Genomic DNA, 22,220 nt, shown 5'->3' with positions numbered 1-22,220 from the left:
GATGGGTAGCACAGGTGGAATGAACCAGGTGTGTGAATCACTTCTCCAGGGGCTCTTTGTTTATCTGGTTACTCTGGTGCATCCAGGCTTGTTCAATTCCCTGCTGCTGCACAGGGACTATGGGGCAAGCCTTGGCTGCCTGTGGAAATGTGTGAGATTCTCATCAAAACTGAGTCCCCAGTGCTGCTGTGCCAGAAATCTCATCATTGTCACATTTCCCCTGGACAGGGATTTGGGACAGGAAAATGTTCATGCATAGGAGCAGCTGGCTGTGTGGGGTTCCCAGTGCAACCACAGCAGCACAGTGGTTAAATGCAGAGCCTGACTGTTCACTTGGGTAGCAATGCTCATATTTTATGTGAAAAACTGCAGCAAGGCAGCATGTTCCATCGAGCCAATCTTTACTGGCTCACGTGGGCTTTGAGAAACATCCCAACGCACTCCAAAATATTGATTAGTTTTGGAAATCTCTTAAATATCATGCAAGTCTGGTTTTGTTTATTTCATACATAACCTTGTCTTCCATCTCACATGATTCACTGAGTATAGAGGGTAAATCTTGCATTTATCTTAGCAGATAATTTAGACCGTGGTATGTGATACGTGGCATTTGGAATTCAAGTCAGATTTTCATTTACTCCAGAACTTTTCCATATGTTTCCTATTAGCAGCTTTGTTCTCAAATCTCTAGTTTCCCCAGAAAGGAGGGAAAAAATCCCAACACAAGCCCAAGAAGCAATGTTAAATTCTAAACATAGAGAATGAGGAAAAAAAAAGAGCCTTCAGAACACAATTTCATTATTTTTAGTTTAGTACTGCTTTTATTATCATGCTGCTGTTAAATTCTGATCAAAATGAAATGAAAATATTAATGTTTATTTTGTCTGTTGTGGCGTACCATAGTTTTTCTGGATAAATAGTGCAATATTTTAACTGGCAATGGAATGAATATGGAGTGAGTATCTTCAAGAGATAACAGCAGTTTCTTTTTAGGACATGGGTAAATGATTTTTGAGATTACATTAAATTATTCTAAAGTTGCTTAACAGTGAAGTCATATCTGATTTTCTATGCTAAACCTGGTTTAGGTACCTGAGATATTTTGCTGCTTTAGCAAACAGATATGAAGGGTTAATAATTGCACTTCTTAGTTTATATTTTTCAACTGCTCTGGTCTGAGTCATTTCACTCACTTTTTGGGAAATGCAGGTGCAGGAATTCCTAATGGGATACTCATGAAACATTCTGGAAATTTCCATTGTGTTTAAAATAGCCAAACTTTCCCTTCTTGATATTTTTAAAGAAAAGAACCTTTTATCTTTGTCACTTATTTCACTCAGTATCTTTTAATCCTTATTACCAATTATAACCAATTTCGACACAGGATGGCGAGAAATATTTATGTGCTGGTTATTAATTTGTGGAAAATAGCAGCTGGGCAGAGGAAAGTGCTCCAGAGGTCCTTCAGCTGGGAAGGGACAGTTCCAAATCCTGCTTGGGAGCAGATGGAAGGCAGGAGAGGACAGAGCTGTGAGTGACCCCTTGGCACAGGGCTGCCTCTGGCAGCACAGAGGTGCTGTGGTGTGAGGCAGGGACCTGGGCCTTGCAGCACTCAAATCCACAGGAATCCAGACAAATGATAACTTAGTGACAGCAACACTGGGAATGAAGAGTTGTCTTTATCCCTTTAGAGCAGCCCAGGATACTGGGAGCGTGAAAAACGCCAATCACTTGTTTTTAAAAGTTTAATAGTAATAAAAGGGTTATAAAAATAATAATACAATTAGAGCAATAATATTTTGGACAAATTGAATTAGGACAATATGAGACAATAAAGACAAAGAGTTACAGACAGTCTGGGTACCTTTTTCTGGGCATCATGAGCCCGAAAAAAGGACCCCTGTTAACAGAGGATTAACCCTTAAAAACAGCCTGTTGCATATTCATACACTTCATACATGATGCATGAATTCCATTCGAACATAGGATTCTATATGGTTTGTGTCAACTTCTTCCTTTTAGTCCTAACAGCACCCTCAAGGCAGGAAGAAGTTCGTTTCTTCTGATAATGGAGCAATAAATTATTTTTCTCTGAAAGATTTGGGTGTCCTGGGGCTGCTATCTGGTGTGAGTGCCTCATTCCTTTCTTGAAAAGATCCCACTAACATAGTTCTTATTTTAACTGCAAAAGTTACCTTTTAACTACACGACTACATTTATCATATTATTAAAATGTTAATACAGCCCTACTAATCAATACATCAAAATACATATGGTAAATATCTGTGTAGAGCCATGTAATATGCACTTCTCCCAGGGAGCCATCCTTCCACAAGGACACATTGCTGGCTCGTGTTCAGTTTGTCCACCAGGACCCACAGATCCTTTCCTGCAAATCTGCTCTCCAGGTCAGCCACCAGCACATGGGGTTGTCCCTCACCAGGGACAAGGTTTTGGGCTTCCCTAAGCTGAACTGCACGAGCTCCTGCTGGCCAGCAGGATAAGCCCAGGGAGTCACCTGTCAGTGACCTTGTGAGGGTGATCTGCCCTGTCAGCAGGTGGATAACGGGGCTGGGAGCAGAGCTGGAGCCAGCACTGAGCCCGGGGTGCGCTGGCACTGCCTGGCCTCAGGCTGGAATTCACCGGTGCCTCTCTGTGCTCGCTGCCTTCCAGCCGTGTCAGCCACCTCGCTGCCTGCTCATCCAGCCCAAACCTCACTGGGCTCTTAGGAATTTGCAGCTCATTGTTCTTAACATCAGGCAGTGAGATCCAAAAGCTGTGCTCCTTCTCTGTCCATCTGTCCTCTTCTCCTTCCTGACACTTCTAGCCAGCTTGTCTAATGCACTGAATTCCTGCAGGTTTCATCCCAGGCAGAGTAGGAAGATACTATTAATACTGGGAAAAGGAGGTAAAATAAACACTTCTTCACCTTCTTTAACTCAGTCTAGCAGCAGGAGAAAGCACCTAGATCCTATGAAAGAAAATGTGTTTTATTGAAGGTATGTTTTGATTTACATTGTGTGTATTTGCCACAGCTGATGGTGAAAGTTGAAATAATGATTTAGTAGTATCTTGTATTCTTTAAACTTCTTGTATCTTATTAAGTTTCCTTCTCTTTGTCTGCTAATGCTGAATATTCTTTGTATTGCTGTGTTTGAAGTGCTGCATTAAGTAGGTTGATATTGGGGAAAGAGGAGATATTGGGGATAAGACTTGGAAAAATGAGACTATGTAATCATCCCACGGTAATTTAATGGTGTGGAGTAGGGTTTAGCAGCTCTCAAATAGTACTTTAGTACTCAAACAGGCCCTTCTGCTTAATCAGTGTTTGTGACGTTTCCTGGGCTCTTTCAGTGCTTTGACAGTGTTTGTCATTTATTCTTAGAATGACGTTTCCTTCTATTTGTAGCAGCAGGCTGCCACCCTCTGGTGAAATTTGTTAACTGTTGTGTAGGGACCTGGCAGATTATCAGAACAGAGAAGCCCTTTAAAGTTTGAAAATATTAGATGGAATAAATATTATTTTATCAGACAAATGTAGATACTTGTACAAGAAATAAGAAATGAGAAGGATTTATATCAAGTTTCTCTTTCTTCCTCTTTCCTTTTCCTATTAACATTTGTAGAGAATGTAAAGGTGGAGTTGATTTCTTGACAGATTTTCTTCCCATCTGCCAATACTGAAATGCCTTGTTCTGTGGGAAGATCACTGAACACCAGTGTGATCTCATCAGTTAATTACTATTCTGTTAATTACATTTTTGTCCATGCTCAGAAACCATTGCTGAAACTGCATAAGGTACATTTTATATCACAATTTTTGTGTGCCACTGACACATCCACCTGTCTGTGTTAAAGCATGCCAAAGATGCAAGGTGTGGAAATTATTAATTATTATTACCACAAATGCCAGCTGAAGAATAATATCTGAAAATAGTGGAGTGTTGTTGAGCATCCTATGAATTTGAGGTGATCTAGGAAATGACTGCTTTTCTCTAAAAATAAAATCTACAGGAAATGGTTAAAATGAACCATTTGATAATTCCTGCTGTAATGCAAAATTGTCAGTATAGTTTAAGTCACAGATGAAGTTTCCTTAAACTTCTAAGCTGGCTGAATTGCCTGGAGGATGGTGCAAGCCTAAGCTGTTGATAAAATTGTTTGGAGATTATTTATTAAGAGTGAGGGTAGAGGCAGTTTCTTCAAAGTTGTGCTGCAGTTTCTTCTGTGAATGTTCTACGCATCCATGGGTGCTGACTGGAGAAAGAGTTTCTCAGTCTGGATGCACAGCCAGAGGAAAGAGTGAGAAGGCAAGAGAGTTTTTAAGGCTCTGGAAGGATAAGATCAAGACTATATGGACTTAGGACTTGACTATATTTTTACAAAGCTTTCCCATTACAGTGGGACTTCAATAGCAGACTTAAAAATTTGGTGAAACTCTTACACAAATACCTGTAAAGAATCCATGGGCCTAGAGAGAGAGCATGAGGATGCAGTTCCTGTTGTCCATTGCATTAACCCTGATTAGATAAGGAGTTGTTTGCATTCTCTGTGTTTCCTTTTAAACCTTACCAGTGAATTAGCGTAGAAAAATGTACTACACAACATTGTGAGTTTGTTCTTTCAGTTAAGCTTCAGAATTGGAATCTGCTGGCTTTTCTGCTGGTGTTGACATTGCTGGAATGATGTAACTAGTGCAGCAGGATATAAACCAGTGATTCATAAAAATGTAATGATTTTTTCTGTTACCTGTTGTATTTACTAACATTGCATGGGGCTATGAGTTGTTTATGGTACTTTAAGGCAGGGGAGTCTGTCCTTAAGGGAATGTTGGTATTTGCTAGGAAATGCACTCCTTAGAAACATCTCCAGAAGCCAGGAATAGAAAGATGCTTGGTCATCAGCAGATTTCAGGTTTTGTGTTCTGCGTAGTCTTTTGTTTTTATTCTGCTTTGAAGTGTGTTACAGAATTTCTATTTGCAAATATTGTTCTTCAGTAAAAGCCTCCCCTGGTCTGCTCTGCCTCCTCTCTTCACATAGTTTGTGTCTCATGAGCAGAGTGATGCTAACAAAATATTAACTACCAGGAGACCAAGCAGATGAAAAGAATTCAGATAATAGATTTGATGCTGATTGTGTAGTGTCCTTAGGAGGGTGGTAGGAAGGCTGAGAGATTGGGAATTGAGTTCTTTGTAGTATTTTCTTCTACAAGTCTGTGCCATTTCCCAAAGTCTTGGATTTTGGACTTTGTGCAAAGCAGCAGTGATAAATGGACCTGTAAGCTCTGTAGATTTGGAAAAAGGAGCACTAGAGGAAGCATCTAGAGAAGTGTCACAAAGGTGCTTGGTTAGAGTCTCAGAACATTTTGACATGAGCGACCATGTAATAAGCAAAACACATGTAGGTTATTCTGTAAGTTTATTTAATTTATTTTGAATCCCAATAGCAAATATACACTAAATAGATATCTCAAATATCCATTTTATACAGTACTGTCAGTATTGAGAGTTCTGTGTGCTGCCCTGCACAGGAAGGCAGGGCAGGCAAGTTCCAGCTGCTTGGTTTTGGCAATTGTAAGGGACTTCCATTAAGGAGGCATCCTTAACCCGTGTGATGTCAAAATATAAAGAGGAAAAGAATAAAATGAAATGAAAAACATGATTACAGTTGTTATAGATAAAACAAAAATGTTTGTGCTGGCCTAAAGGGAGTTTAATAGTCATTCCTATTAAGCTTGAAGCATATCATAAATCTTGTATCCTACTTTTAATGTTCAGACTGCATCCAATTCTATCAATAGCAAAACACTGAAGGACATTTTCTTCTTAAAGTTGAAAGGAAAAATTGCCAACAGCTTTTAAAGACTTTTCATCTGTTCTTGATATGAAACTTGTCTTTATCTCACTTTAAAGATTGTAAGAATATATTCTAGCTTAGAGACAACTACCTGACAATATTGTAGCTTTTTATTGCATCTTTGCTCATTATCAAAAATGGCACAAGGAATTGCCCTTGAAGTCTGGTAATTTTTGGTTTTGCAACTTTTCTTACAACACTTTCTGGGAGAGAACCTAGGTCTGTTTCCTAATTGTGGAAAAAGTCACTTTCGCGTGATTTTTAGGATTTATTTGAAAGAAAGAATACGTCCAAACGATGTGATTTAAGAAGGCATTTAACATCTATAATAGGAAACATCAAATATAGTTTCCAGTTCCACTTCTAAGAGTCCTTCTGTAAGCTATAAAGACTTTTGTTTAAATTATTCAAATGTAGGTTGAACATTGTCAAATACTACAACGGATCCTACTTAACATATTGTTTCTAATTAATTACCTCTGAAATAGCAAATACTTTGTAAACGGTTAAATAGCGTAAAATCAGCATTTTTCTGCAAATTTCAAGTATTGTAAAACTGATTTGGACAAGTTGCTTTTTGAAAGGACCAGGTTGGCTCTCACTTGAGGAAGTTGCCCAGTTGGACGCTGTTCCTGGCCAAAATGCAGCGGAAGGTGGAAGGCTGCACCTCCCAGTACTTGACGGGGTTGTTGAAGAGGCTGATGCCGCTGTACAGGGCTTTCTTCTTCCTCCGTCCTGTTGGACAGAAATCGTTCACTCCCAGCTTGGCAATGTGGTTGGAATGCAGGAAAACCACCTGCAGCAATAGGAACAGAAAAATACAGGAGTTGAATGAAAATGGGGAAAGTATTCCTTAGCATGTAGGTGACTGAGGTTGGCTAAAACATCAGTTCCATGCAGACCTTGAGAGTAACAAGACCTTAATACTTGTAATTAAATCTTTAAAAAAAAAAAAGTCTTCCTTCTGCCTCAGTCTCTCCACAAAGAAAAGTCATATGGCATTTTGTGTGTTTTTAGAATAATTGGACTCTATTCTTACAGAATTTGGTTCTAAAATGCAATTTTATATTCTCTTGTAGTAAAAATTATAATGATGTAGTAAAAACTATAATTCTTCATTATAATGAAGAATATAATAGTATTATATTCTCATTTCTGGAAACATTTTTTGAGTGTAGCAGTTTCTTGTCCTTTTTTTCCTTCCCTAGGAAGTGTAGCTGCAATTTGATTTTCTTTATTTCTTTATTAAGCTTTTATGATTACAGGCTCTCCCAGTAGGCGAGTCATGGCAAAATGTATGTGTTGGTTAATTATGATTTTTGGTTGTGACTTAATCAGTGTGACAATGGGAAAGTCAAACAACTCAGAACTCCCAGAGATGTTTGATAAGTTTGGTGTATGACCTGCAGATATTTCAGTTCAGGTAATCCAGGAGGAACCTTCTTCAGCTTGTTTTTTTCCAGATGGATTTCACGTATACTTGGGATGTTGGCAAAACTTCCATTTTCCACTTCTTTGATTTTATTATTGCCAAGGCCTAGCCTAGAAATAGTACAAGGAACATTTAATTAAAGACTAATTGAGATTCACAACAGCATTGAAGAGCTTTTTTTTTTTAAGATTGAAATGCACAGGGAGTAAACACAGGGGGAGAAAAGAACTGGAAGATGATGAAATCTTAGCTTTGATAGGAAAAAATCACCATTGACCTATCATTTAAACTCCACTTAAAGATTGGCTTACAGCAGTTACAGTTATCTGATGTAAGCAAATGTTCAGTTTTGCATGCAGTTTTTGTAATTATAGTGGCAAGTATTTCAATTATAAACATCAAGCTACTTGCGAGATTAATCGTATATTTTACCAAGTAGTACAGCTGCTAAGTGTAGTCACTGTAATAAGTTCTAATAAATAGTGAAATAGCAAGTCTTGTCTAGAAAGGTGTTTTTAATGTATAGCTTTTTTTTTTAAATACAAATATTTTTTGCTAAGCAGGACTACCTTCTTTCCTATTTCCAGATTTTCCTTCTATTTTTTTTCCTCTAAGGCTTCAGCCTGCTTTGCTCAGGAGGTGATTCAGAAGCTGGAGCCTCAGGTCATTCAGAATTGCTCTTTCTGCCCATCCTGCCAGCCCCTTTTTTCTCCATTCTTTCCTGATTGCTTCAGAAGCTGAATGGGATATCTAAAGGCAGTTCAGTAATTTCTGTTACCAAATCCAGTCCTACTCAGCCATATTTTTAGAGTTCTTAACTGAGCTTTACAGAGAGAACCTCTTTCTCTCCTATTTCAGTGATACATTCCTCAGAAACACAGATTTTTCTTTAAACCTCATTGCATTTGAAAGCTGTTGTTTCCTTCACCAGCTGCTGTGTTTACAAAAATAAATTTTTAAGAATTAGAAGAACTTAGGATAGTTAGATTTTGTTCTTATTCTATTTTTCTGTTGCAGATTGTTGGCAAAACGTGTAATAACAAGAATAATGTGGGGGTTTGGGGATGTGTTTGAGTCTTAAAGTTGGGTCTTACCTAGAGCAATTCCTATCAAAACACCTATAATATTTATTCTTTTTTCTCTCATTAACAAGAGAAGTACCAAATATGAGATCTTGCTGGGCATGACTTTTTAACAAATAAAGGGATTCAGCCTGGGAATTTTACCTTTGTAGGTCTTTGTACCGGTTAAAGTCCTCAACTTCAATTCCTGTGATCTTATTGTCATCTAAGTGAAGCTCCAGGAGACTGGAGGGCAAACCTGATGAAAAAAATGCACAGTGTGAAAAAACCAAGTCAACTTATTTTTTGTTGGAACATTTATTATGTTCCAAAAAGCTTCTTTCCTTTGTGTTTAAAATTGGGTTAGAAGAATCCAATAGAAGAATCTTGGGGAGGTTGTCTGCATCAAAGAAATTGGGATTACATATAACAGAGTATATGTAATTATATCACATATATATATGTATATATATTACATATATATATACATATATGTGTGTACATATATTGCACATATACATTTTATTTATTTTTTATAAAAATAAATATATAATATGTATATGTGTAATATATGTAATATCTATAATATGTATTACATATATATTATATGTATAACATACCTATATATAAAATTATATATACTGTAATTATATTACATGTAATTACATATTAGTATGTTAATGAAGAAAATCACCATTATAATTTGGTTTAAATAATAACTTTTATTAAAATTAAGCTGTGGAAAAACATATGCTAATTAAGACATATAAGAGTTCCAAAATTTGGTAATTTTTCTGGCTTCCTTTATAACAACTCTCATGGTTACATTGTCAAAGATTCTGTGGTTTGTGCATTTATCTCAGAGTCTGTAGTCAAAGACTCTGGAACCGGGGACAGTTTTTTGAAGCTCTGTAATTTTTTTTACATGATGTAGCAGTTGTGCTATCACAGCTGCTAGGATGTGACTGGAAGGAAAGGTTTTGGAGTACTCTAAGCAGAATTGTGCTATTTGATAACTCTTTCCCACGCTAGAATATTTTCTCTTGCATTTCCAAAAATTCCAAATCCAGACTGGTGAACGGACCAGGAGGCGGCGAATCTCTCCACAACATCCTCTTAGCGAGGGCAAGGGCAGCTCATGGCAGCCTGGGTTTGTTCGCTGGTGCTGGTGCTGGGCTGTTCCCCGAGCCTCGCTGGGGATGGCCCCGACACCGAGCGGCTCCCGCTGGCCTCGGGGGCTGCTCCCGGCTCTGCAGGGATGGGGCTGCTCCCGGCCTGCCTTTATCCTTTATCCTTTATTCCATTTGCAATGCAGGAGCGCCGCTCCCGGCTCTGCAGGAATGGGGCCGTTCCCAGCCTGCCTTTATCCTTTATCCTTTATTCCATTTGCAATGCAGGAGCGCCGCTCCCGGCTCTGCAGGAATGGGGCCGTTCCCAGCCTGCCTTTATCCTTTATTCCATTTGCAATACACGAGCACTGCTCCCGGCTCTGCAAGGCTGGGGCTGTTCCCTGCCTTTATTCCTTTATTCCATTTGCAATATACGAGCGCCGCTCCCGGCTCTGCAGGGATGGGGCTGCTCCCAGCCTGCCTTTATTCCTTTATTCCATTTGCAATACACGAGCGCCGCTCCCGGCTCTGCAGGGATGGGGCTGCTCCCAGCCTGCCTTTATTCCTTTATTCCATTTGCAATGCAGGAGCGCCGCTCCCGGCTCTGCAGGGATGGGGCTGCTCCCAGCCTGCCTTTGTCCTTTATTCCTTTATTCCTTTATCCCATTTGCAATACACGAGCGCCGCTCCCGGCTCTGCAGGGATGGGGCTGCTCCCAGCCTGCCTTTATTCCTTTATTCCATTTGCAATACACGAGCGCCGCTCCCGGCTCTGCAGGGATGGGGCTGCTCCCAGCCTGCCTTTATTCCTTTATTCCATTTGCAATGCAGGAGCGCCGCTCCCGGCTCTGCAGGGATGGGGCTGCTCCCGGCCTGCCTTTATCTTTTATTCCTTTATTCCTTTATCCCATTTGCAATACACGAGCGCCGCTCCCGGCTCTGCAGGGATGGGGCTGCTCCCAGCCTGCCTTTATTCCCTTGCAATAAAGTTTGTTTGTTTGGGCTCTGCTCCAGTTGGCGTTCTAGCCTGCAGTTCCGGCTGCCTGAGTGACAGGATCCAGAGGGAAGGCCACCCACCTGTCCACTGCACATTTTTAGTACCTTTTATAAGCTACGGTTTTTTAAACCTTTGTGCCATTGTAGCATTTGCAGAGAGAAGCATCTGCAAACTCAGCTTGTATTTGTGGTGAAGGAGTTCACCATGAAATCATGTTTGGTTTGGTTTGTTTATGTATCTGACACCACAATTTGGATCTCATGCTGTATGTCTTTATAGGAGATTTCTCTATAACAAAGGCAAAATTGGAATCATTTTATGTTGGGATTTTTTTTTGTGCTAAGTGACAGGAGCTGATACTAGATTGTGTTGGGTTTTATTTTTTTTTTTGTTAGGCAGACAGAGGCTTTCTGATTTTAAAGTTACCTGAACAGTTGGGGTGAGTTGATTTTGATTATTGTTGAGGGTTTTTTTAGTGTTCTCTTCTTCTCTCCTGTATATCTATATGTACACATGTATATGCATATGTATATGTGTATATATATGTATATATACAGGAAGAGAGTAATAACAAACAAGTTCTTTATCTGAGTGATCAGAAATAAATACAGGGGCCAACATTGTTTTCCTGGGAGTTAGAGCATAGAATACAGTGTTTTCCTTTGTTTCCTTCCTTGTTCTCTTAGCTGGTAGTTTTTAGTGGTTGAAAATCATGAGTTTGGTTCAATACCATGCTGACCTGCAGAAAAAGCAGGTGGAATGTTGTACTGAACTCTTTTATGCTACATTTGTATGTGTGGATTCATCAAATTAGTGTTTTAATTTATTTTTACCTCCAAATTACAAGGTTGGGGTTTTTTTGTATGAAAAAGTGATTTGATTTTGAATTATGTTATGGTGAATTTAATTAAAAATTAAAATTAAGTTTTACTTAGCAAAACTACATTGAACATTGTATTTGAGGTGCAGTGTGACATGAAATATTAAAAATTAAATTTAGACATTTTGGGGTTACATTTTAAATCCGGAAAGGAATTTTGCATCCCTTATATCCCTGATCAAATATCAGTGAGTTTATCCTTTCTCTGTGAGGATCTTTGAGTGGCTGACATGTGAAAGATGCGAAGTGACATCAAATTAGGAATTTCTTTGTTTCGTTCCTCCTGAGACAAGTGTCTGGACATTCTGTGAGAGGAGTGGATGTGCTGACAGGGAGAAGGTGGGACAGGGTGTGCTCTGTGTTTGTGCTGTTTGTGCGTGAACTCTTCTGGGATGGGGAATTGCATATAAAGTTCAAAAAGCAAAGGTAAGAGGTGGTCTGCTAGTAATGAGAATAGAAAACAATTTATGAATTTAATAATCCTTCAGATGTTAAAGCATTTTATTAAGGAGTGTGCTGGTATAAGTAAATTAGAAAAGGGAAAGCAGACCTACCTTTAGGAATTGAAGTTAACTTGGCCTCTGCAATTCGTATGTGGTAGATATTCACCCCTTCAAAAGCCCCTGGCTCTATTCCATCATTGTTAAGAGGATTTGCACTCATTTCTGGCAAAGGGGGAAAAAGAAAAGCGTTTATGGCATAGGAATTTGTGCAGGTTAGACTAAGTTATGAAGAGCTGATTTAAATTTATTGCTGATTTCTGATATTCCAAGCACTCATTAATGTTTAGCTTTGATTGTGTGTTCTGAGGGGTGTCACAGCTCTCAGGGAATTTAGGCTGTGTTACTTGGCTTGCAGGATTATCCAAAACTTGACCTTTGCAGCAACTTCACATAGAAACTAAATTGTGGGGGGTATTCCCACAGCATGGGTATCTCTTTAAGAGGAAACTGTGCCTTGGGGAAATGTTTGAATGGAAATGATGTATAATACATTCCATCTTTGGGAAAGACATTTTCTGTTCTACTTAATCAGGCTTACCTAAAACATGTAGAGACTTCATTCCTTTAAAGACATCCTTGGGGATTTTCTTAACCTTATTAGCATGAATTCTGAGCTCTGCCAGAGTTCTGGGTAGATTTGTTGGAATCTCTGTCAGTTGATTGTGGGACAAATACAGTCGTCGTAGCCTCTTTGTTGGTTGAAAGGCTTTGGGATGGATCTTGTAAATTTTATTGTTGTTCAAAGCCAGTGCCTATGAGAGATGGAAAGAGCAATTAGAAAGCTTTCTTTATCCAGGACTATTATGACTATGAGTTTGAAGTCATGGATTTGAAATGTAATTCAGCAATTAAGTATTTAAAATATCTTATTTTTCCATCCTACCAAACTTCAGCACTTTGTAGATGCTTTGGGAATTTCAGTTGATTATGAAAAACAAAGAAGAACCTGCAAGCTGGAGCATTAACCTGAGGGTAGAGCTGACAAGGTGCCAGTGGATCATGAGAACTGACAAAACAATGTGTTTGTCTTCAGATATTTTATATGGGGTTATATACCTCATTGCTATTATTCCTTAATGCGGACAAATTCTCAAAACTCAGAATCTCATCTTTTATTTTAACATAATGCTGCAAAATAAAAGTGTAGTTTTTAATATGAGTTTCTTAGACATTAGTATGTGTAGATGACACATAAATTTATGTTTTATTTGGCTTTTCCAGTTCCTGTGAACTTCAGTCTCTCTCTTCTGTACAGTACATGAATCTTTTGGGGGCAGCTTCTTCCTAATTGCTATGTGTTATCAGAGAGCTTGTAATAAATTACTACAGACAGCAAAATACACACTATCTGGAATGCTTTTGTATGTCAAATCCCATCTCTGCATTTCCATACTTAAGCTATTCATTTCTGTTCCTTTTTTATTTCTTTGAGTCATCTCTTCTTAGGAATTGTGCGGGGGAAAAAAGTAGAGCAAACAAGATCTCTTTTTTCCCAGAAAAAAAATGAGCTTAGCTCAAGGAAATAAACAGGAAATGTTCCTTCCTAATCCAAGTTGCCATCTGTGCCTTTGCTAAGCAGACTCCAGGACTGAGCCAAGTTGTACAAAGTAAACTTTGCTCTCAGTTTGTTGTTCGGCCTTGCCACAAATGAACCGAGGAGAAAAAGCAAAGCAGCTTGGTGTGCTCAGCTATCACATCATTAACTGGTGACTCTGGTCTTTAATGTGATTGCTGATGGATTCCAGTGGCTTTCTCAGCCATTGGAGATAAGAGACTGTTAGATCTTTTACACAGAATATAAACCACAGTTTGTGTTGTTACCTTTTGCTTGCTGCTAAGACCATTCTGCACCCAGACATGAGACAAGAGAATAGGAAATGCTTTGTTGCCAACTCAGAATTTATAGAGTTCCTGTTTTTTCTGTCCTGTCCTAGGCCATAAAAATTGACAAGCTCATTCATAAACACTTAGATCTCATAAATTTTCAGATCTTGCTCAGAAGCCAAATATGACTGAAAGGATTTGTTTTATAGAATCACAGAATGATTTTGGGTTGGCAGGGACCTTAAATCCATCCAGTGCCATGGGTGGGGACACCTCTCACTATCCCAGGGTGCTCCAAGCCCCATCCAGCCTGGCCTTGGACACTTCCAGGGATCCAGGGGCAGCCACAGCTTCTCTGGGCACCCTGTGCCAGGGCCCACCCTCACAGGGGAGAATTTCTTCCTAATGTGTTAGGAATGGTCCTTATGTTAGTTTGTGTGTCTCGTGTCTTTCTAATGGAGAATAGAATGTACTTAATTTGCTATCAGTTATGGAACAGATTTGTGGTTTAGAGAGAAAAATTTTAAATGGTCAGTATTTGTTAGTGGAACTAGATCTGGATACTGGATCTGTGGTGACATCCAATAGAAACAAATATTCTAAAGCAGAATTAATCTACTTCCCAGCCCTCTGGGACTCTCATTTCCTTTCATCATAAAAAGGGATTATTGCATACTGTAAACATCTAGATTTATCAGTTGCCAGGGATATTTGTTTCAAAGCCTGTCACACATGTATAATTGAGCATGGTAACAAATTAGGAGTAAAGCCCTTGACTTTTCCAGTAATTCAGTGTTTCTCTGTTTTCTGTTCAGGTCAGCTGGATTTGTAGCATTGGTTTCAGTGCTGTGTGTTAGCTGTATGTTCTGTTCTTTTGAAAATGCCCTCAGAAAATGTGGTTAAATTCTTTCTGCTATTTTCCATCTAAGCAGATAAAAAGGAGGCCTTGCCGCCTTTAAAATGTGGAGATTGCTTCTGTGCATGCTAAGAACTGAAAAAGCTTGAGAATCTTTTTGGTTAGATCTATTTTCTGGGTATTGTAGAAAGTAGTTCTTACAACTCAAAGGTATTTGCTTCTTACTATGTGGAAGCTCTCAAATATGCAGGCCTTAGACTTTTTATCTATGTTATTGGAGAAGGAGATAACATTTATATTTATAAAGTATCTAAATATTTCACATTGCTAACTAACTGGGAAACTTGGGAAATAGCAAGCTTACATAAAGTGATGTGAGTCCTTGGAGATCATTCTCCTTGACCTCTTTGATTTTGTTGTTTTGAAGATCAATCATCCGAGTATCTGGTGGGATGTTGCGAGGAATTGATGTCAAACCTACATAAGTATGTGACATAAACAGAAATATTATGTGCTGTACTTAAGTCCAAAGAAATTAACTGCCAAACATCAAAACACAATAAGATTTTTAATTAATATGGTGGGGAAGAAAATATGAACAGCCATAAAGCAAAGGGTAGAAGGGAATTTTTGATAGTGGGAAAAACTAATGATGTAAGAATGTACTACAAATGTGAGCATAGTTTTGGGAGGAATTGCTTCTGCCCCTGACCATGAAAACTTAATGGAGACTGCTCACTGTGGCTGAGAAACCTGTTCTTGGTGTGGGCAGAGGAGGGCCAGCACTTCAGTACCAGTACCAGAAACCATTAACACCAATCAGTACCAGAAGTCATTAACACAACTCATTACAAGTACCATGGATCATTAACATAAATCAGTACCATTAGCATTATTCCCCCATTCCAGTTTGCTGTTCAGTTACAAACCCATTGCAGTTCAGGCCATCTGAGATCATGAATCAGCAGAAAAGATTCAACAGGGAAAGGGACAGAAACTTTCTTTTGAGTGGAAATACTGATGCATGAAATGCTAAATGCTGTCCAATTTATTAACAATTATAATTAATAGATTGCAGTTATCTAAAGCTGAATTCTGTTAATGTGGGATTTTTCTATGTGTGAATTCATGTAAAATGGTTTGAAATCTGTAGACTAGATACATTAACCATAATTTGCTGCTGTCAGCAAAAGTTTCTCATTCCTTAATAATAACACATTTTAAAAACCCCTGCAATTTATGTATGGAGACTGTTTCTAAGACATGAGAGTCCAGGATGAAGTTCAGGAAGGTGGCAGGGCTGTGATGAGAACAAATGTCATTGTCACTGTGCTAGTGGTGGGACCACAGTCCTTTGGCTGCCTTGAATGATAGGAAAACTTCAGTGAGCACTAATTGAAATTGGCACAATTAATAATGAATTAACTTTTAGGGACTGGGATGTGCCTGCAGCACTGACAGGAGCACATTTGCCTTTGGCTAAACAGTTACCAGGGATGCTCACTTTGATGGAAGTTCAGCTGGGGGAATACTTTACATCCCATTCTTTAAAAGACAAATCGTACAAAGGAGAATCCAGTGGAGAACAGACACACAAATTCATTCTTACCTAGGTCAGAGCAGTGGACAACTCTCACATAGCACTGGCATCCAAAGGGACATGTTGGGAACAGATCAAAAGGAATCAGTGGTAGAATGGGTTCAGTGGTTGGAAATAGAGAATTGTCATCATCGTCATCATCGTCGTCATCTTCCATATCTTGGAGCATCATATTCTTCAGTGTAAAATATGAAGGACCAGTGAGAGATTTGGCAGAGCACAAAGCCAAGAAGAGAAGGAGTGTGTATTCTTTCATGTCTTCTTAATCAGGATAACCAATCTTGGAAAGTGAACAAACGAACAAAAAAACAAACACCAGAATCAGTGAGTAGGGAGCAGCAGATGAAGCTTTTGAACTGTTTACTTCACTCACTGACACACTATCTAGTCCTGAAAAAGAGCCTGTTGTGAGTATTGAGGTTTAATTAGTATAAGAAGGATTTTAAAATAATCTTTTAAATATAAATTAATACTATAAAATTACACATAATATTAACTTAAATTCATTAGGCATTAATGTAATATCAAAGCATTTTAGTTTAGTTTACAAATAATATCATCATTTGCTTCAAGCTTTGAAGTAGAATTTTTGTAGTAAACTTTACCAGAACTTGGACTATGATTTATTTTATTCATTCTCAATGAAAAAAATATTTTTAGTGGGATACATTGGCATATGTGCATTGCTTATAAAATTTGGAAGTACTTGATTAGCAGTGCATAAAATGCATTCAGTGGGATACTTCCTAAACACTCCCTAAACACTTTATTAAACACTTTATTAGGGAGTATTCCACTCCCTAAACACTTTATTAAACTCTTCTTAGTCTAATCTGAAATTTTCAGTCCTGAGCTTTTCCCATGTTCCAGTCATTTGTTTGTTACTGCCATTGATGGAAATTCACCTCTGCATGCAAACACATCTCACAGAGTTGTAGAATCCCAGAACACTTTAGTTTGGAAGGGACCTTAAAGATCATCTCATTCCACCCCTGCCATGGCAGGGACACCTCCCACTGTCCCAGGCTGCTCCCAGCCCCAGTGTCCAGCCTGGCCTTGGGCACTGCCAGGAGTCCAGGGGCAGCCCCAGCTGCTCTGGGCACCTGTGCCAGGGCCTCACCTCCCTCACTGGGAAGGATTTCTTCCCAATATCCAGTCTAAACCTATTCCCTGCCAGTGTGAAGCCATTCCCCTTGTCCTGTCACTCCAGGCTCTTGTAACAAGTTCCTCTCTGTCTTTCTTGTGGGCTCCTTCAGGCACTGGAAGGCCCCAATTCAATCACCCCAAAACTCCTCTTTTCTAGACTGAACAAACCAAATTCACTCTTGACTTCTGTTTGAGGAGGGCTCTTTTCTCTGAGAAGGATTGCCTATTAGAAATCCATGTCAGTGGAAATCAGTGACTTCATTTACATCCAGAAGAAAAGCTGAAATCTGGTAGATTTGTGTGTGAATTTTTCAACATAGGTTGGGGCTTTTCTGTTTGTTCAGGTTTTTTTTTAACTTGCTCCTACAGAGCAAGGTAGAGAGGAAAATAGAGAAAGTAAGAATTGCCACAGATGCAACAAACTTTGAGAAAATGTTGTAGATTCAGCCCTCAGCTTCATGTTCTTTCCCTTCAAATCCCAATTCTAGAAGTCGTTTGGTAGTGAAAATGTGCTCCACAACCAAGAGGGGCTGCAGGAAATTTTATTGTGCATGTCCTGTTTATAAAAATGTTTCTATTTAGACTATTATAGGCCTCTTTAAGGAAATACTAAAAGGGTGTCAATTCTTGTTTGATCACCTAATGAAATGCTTGTTGATCTGTTTGGAGATGAAAAATGCCTTTATGTAGGCATTTTCCCATTGGTCCTCCACTGCAGCAAAAGGAGTGCTCTGCTTTGTACCAGGGTTTGGCTTGGCTTATTCAAAATGAGGTTTTGTTTATACCACTTTTTTCTGTGCAGAGTCATTTTGATGTTTATTGGGGGGGGCTCATAACAGCATTAAATGCAAATATCCTGCATACCTTGCTATAACAGCATTAAATGCAAATATCCTGCATACCTTACTGCTCCTGTATCTCTGTCTGTTTAAAAAGAGTTTAAAGGGAGTTTAAAAAGAGGAAAGCTAACAGTGTTCAGATAACATAAAAATAATGGAGTGACTTCTTTCCCCCAAATATATGCCTGAAATCAGAATCACAAAGTACTTTGTATCTTGTAGGTCAACAACATCTAGCTAAATTTAATATTTCCCATAATATTTCAGTTGCATGCCCATTCAGGTAGTGCATGTACTTTTACTGATGTAACAAGATTACCTTCACATGTATTTTTCCCATATATTTTCCTTTGTGTTCATAATAATGTTCTCTTGCAATGCTCCTAGAAAGAATTTTGTGGATGTTCTTGCAATCCCTTACAATGTCTGTCCTTGAAAGACTCTGAATATAAACAGTGCTGGCAGGAAGGTGTGGAACCTCTGTTTGTTTTTTTGGAGAGAATTGTTATCATCTCTGGCTGTGCACCTTTGGAATATTTGGCCTTTTCAGTCTTCTATTTCAGCTTCAGAAAAAGGCCAAAATCTTCACTACTTTAGTCATACCATCAGTTAGGAGATGAGGATTTGGAAGCCTTTCAGACTTCCAAGTTCTCCTTGTTCTTGGACAAGTGGTTTAATGGCTGGGCTGCCACACATGAGCTCTCAGGCTCTCTGTTCTTCCCTGGCAGTTGAGGTCCCAAGTGCCAAAATGCCCTGTGGTCTATCAGTGATGAGACTCCATTTCCATATACAGGATATCAAGTGTGATGATGTCTTGGGACATGGACTTTCCAAGTCCCTGCTGACTTCAATTTCTGAGAGGCACTGGCTGTGTGGTTTTACTGGATCTAAAAGATAAACTTGTATGTATGTTCCTAAAATGTTCTTTTGGATCTGGTGCTAGGAAGTTCTCTTATGAAACAACCTAAAAATCTGCTCTCACACTTGCATCTGTAGCAAATGGATTGCATATTTCCTTCCACATAGCCAAAAATTAGGCTTTCAAAGCATTAAAAGATTGAGGCAGCGATTGGAATAGTGGCCAATTTGAACTCTTGAAAAACATGTGTTGCTCACAAAGCTCTAGAAAAGTAGCGTTGAAATGTGTCACTGGTGACATATATTGGTTCTGTGAGTTAAATCTATTGAAAACAAGTCCCTGAGTTGGGATTTTTTTCATTTTAAAGAAAAAAGTCCTTGCTTCATCTCCTCATCTTGCCCTTAAGAAATCATTATTGGCTTTGTAATTAGGAATGACCATCAAGCTTGACTCCAGGTTTGTATAGGCCAAAGAAATGCCAAGGAATGGATCCTAAAGAACTGAGTTTTATGAAGGTGTGGGAATGGTTCTTCCCTGCCTGAGGTTTTGAGTTTCCCAGTAAATAGGTGCTGCTATGACTCTGTAAAAATGCTCTGACTCTGCAGTGCTTCTCAGAGAACCAATACAAACATTCTGTGTGCTTAAACTTCAAGAATAAGAGAATTAAAAGAAAGCCTAAAATCTGAGATCCTAGTGATCTCTCTGAAAATAGTCATGAAGGTTTTATGGAACACAGTTTCAGAAGGTATAGGTACAGCTGTGTTCATGGTCCTCTGCTGCCACTGGAGCCTGACTGTGCTCCCAGGGGCTCCCTGCCAGCTCTCTGGTACCAGCTCTTCCTTCAGACTGTTCACTGAGCTGGTTGAGCTCACTACCCCAGCACAAAACTAATGTGAACTACAAAAAACTCCATCATATTCTTTTCAAATGAAGAAACTGAGTCAGTTTGGAGTACCAGAACCAGCACAAAAGAATGGGTGGAACAGCCTGGTTGACAGGGCTGGAACGTTAAATGGAAAGAGAAGGAAGGAGGAGCAATGGGGGAGCCATTCCTGACATATTCAAGCTGTTAGGCAGACTAAGGGCTCTGTTAAATAATCCCTGAGCAGCTGGCTGTCACTTGGACAAAGCCTGGCTTTGTCCATTCTTGTTTTAACAGACAGAACATTGAGAATGAGTTTGACAAAGACTGTGGTGAATTCAAGCTCCTCTGTGTCAATCCTTCTTATCCTTGAGCACAAAAAGCTTTTGAGCACCTTCTCCCTGGAACATCAGCCACCCCAAGGTGAGGTGACTGAATGTGGAGAGTGCACCTCACATGGAGAGATGCTCTAAGGTGCTTTCCTGAGGTGTGCAACTGTCCAAAAATCACTGCACTGGTTGTTTGGGACACACTTATCCTCACTAATGTGGTCATCTATACCCAAACTCATACTGCCAAACTACACATGGAACACAGGCACTTTTTATGCTATTAGTTATAATTTGTAAATCATTAAACACAGGTGATGTCACAGTATAATTTAAGATGATTAAAAGCCTTGAGATTTTATGTGGAAAATTCCCATATTTCTGTGATGTGAAAATTCTAAACATGAGTTATGGGAAGAAAATCCCTTTCAGTGAGAGCAGAAGATGTGTTGTTAGTGTGGGAAGAGGGCATAAAGAGACCCAACAACAAATAACTCTGAATTGCTTGGCAGCTGCAAACCAGTCCAACAATGTGGACTTTGCTGTCATATCAGTTATGATGCTGAAGGAGTTAATACATGAAGTTTCTAAATCTTAAAAAGACTCTAAATTATATTTAGAAATCACTCCTGTTATCGAGGTACAGAGACAAATTTCCCATGGCATTATTTCTGAAAAGGAAATGTTTAAATGACCCAGTGGTGGTCTTTGCAGAGGCAAAGAAAAGTCCCTGTGTTCATTAATAACACAAATCATTGCTCTGTGCACAGATTTTGTCCAAAGAAAGGCAAGACCATAACTGTTTTGAAATCTATATTTAAAAATAGTTCTGGTTCTATTAGTCATTGTCCTAATCCAGAAATAAAAGGAGTTTATGTTTAACTCTTTATCTACTCCCTTGATTTACTTAAATTGCTGAAGAAAAACCAGGAGGAAGGTTTTTTGTTAGTAAGATTACTGTAGAAATGTCTGTTGACAGAAATAGTCCAATATTGAAGTTGAGCAGTAATAATTAAGAGGATGTTTACAAAATAAGTTGTGTTTACTTTTTATGTAGAGCTGCTTGACTCTTGTTACTGAATGATCTATGAGGATTTGTAGGTTGCAGTTCATCTACAGTTCATTCTCTCCTGGGTTGTTTTTAATTACTTTGCTAATATGTACTTAAGAACCCCCAGCAACTTGAATACCAAATTACAGAAAGTTAACACTGAGTGGTTACTGGAAGAGCTGCTGTTATTGTAGAGTAGATTTTCATAGATGGCTATAACTGAGAAAAAGTGTTATGGTCAACTGTAACATTTTTCTGACAAGTCTTTCATAGTTAAATAATTCACTATAGCTCTATTTGTTTTTTCAGCTCACATGTAGTAAATACAGAAGTATTTCAGCTGCAATTAAATTTTCAAATGTCCCATTTAAAAAGTGGTATTTCAAATTCTAAATTATCTGATATTACTAATCTGCACATAGTGACTGACAACCTTAACTCTTTGCTGCTGTTTACATAGAATAGGTATTCAAACTGGACATACCTTGCAGGTTTGGAAGTTCTTCCAGAAGCACTGGGATAATCCACCTAAGGTCCTTATGTCCAGTTATTTCATATTACCAAAAAACAGGGAAAAAGGAAGCTAGAGTGAGTTCTGTGAAATGCAAAGCATATAGAAAGAAAAAGTCCACTTCCAAGCTTCTTGATCCTTCTGGCACCGTGGGTGATACCAGAGTAAAGTGCTGCTTCAGATTAGCCCATCTTAGTACTGAAGAATGATATTGAGGCAACTTGTTACCACTCATATGTTTTTCATCACTGCCTGTATTAGAGCCAAAACTTCTGGCTTAACTCTAGACGTCTAGTGGAAGACTTTATAAAACCTGTAGTTTAATAATAGTTGACATCAGGCCATTGGAAGTACAGTGAGGTCCATTTCAGGTCATTCCTGCTGTGGAATCCCACTTATTTCTGATTTCACTAGCCATTATTCTTTTAAAAGTGTGACTTGAATAAAGCTATAAAACTTCAGCCAGTGGCAGTGTAAACCAGTAGCCTGCAGTGACCTGAGGGCTG

The 22,220-nt window shown here is 38.8% G+C and overlaps 2 protein-coding genes across 2 annotated transcripts in view; one reads left to right on the top strand and one right to left on the bottom strand.

Annotated features, from left to right (window-relative positions):
• CENPP (centromere protein P) overlaps positions 1–22,220 on the top strand; it is a 115,587-nt gene that overhangs the window by 47,170 nt on the left and 46,197 nt on the right. The window lies entirely within an intron of this gene.
• Positions 6,436–21,776, bottom strand: ASPN (asporin). The gene is made up of 8 exons (XM_066558181.1): positions 21,688–21,776; positions 16,127–16,397; positions 14,882–14,994; positions 12,376–12,589; positions 11,889–11,999; positions 8,515–8,608; positions 7,260–7,398; positions 6,436–6,652 (listed from the first exon to the last, which is right to left on the bottom strand). The coding sequence occupies exons 2-8, from the start codon at positions 16,371–16,373 to the stop codon at positions 6,455–6,457; spliced, it is 1,116 nt and encodes a 371-aa protein (XP_066414278.1). The 5' UTR covers positions 16,374–16,397; positions 21,688–21,776; the 3' UTR covers positions 6,436–6,454.

Source organism: Molothrus aeneus, chromosome 12, assembly GCF_037042795.1.
Source record: "Molothrus aeneus isolate 106 chromosome 12, BPBGC_Maene_1.0, whole genome shotgun sequence".
NCBI lineage: Eukaryota > Metazoa > Chordata > Aves > Passeriformes > Icteridae > Molothrus > Molothrus aeneus.
This window is presented reverse-complemented; position numbering and strand designations above follow the sequence as displayed.

Bases quoted from the DNA above. Each gene is read 5' to 3' on its own strand.
- ASPN (XM_066558181.1), bottom strand. From the start codon at position 16,373: ATGAAAGAATACACACTCCTTCTCTTCTTGGCTTTGTGCTCTGCCAAA. The intron at 14,995-16,126 runs GTAAGAATGAAT...ATACTTATGTAG, and splicing joins TGTCCACTGCTCTGACCTAG to GTTTGACATCAATTCCTCGC. The intron at 6,653-7,259 runs GTCATACACCAA...CTATTGCTGCAG, and splicing joins CTGAACTGAAATATCTGCAG to GTGGTTTTCCTGCATTCCAA.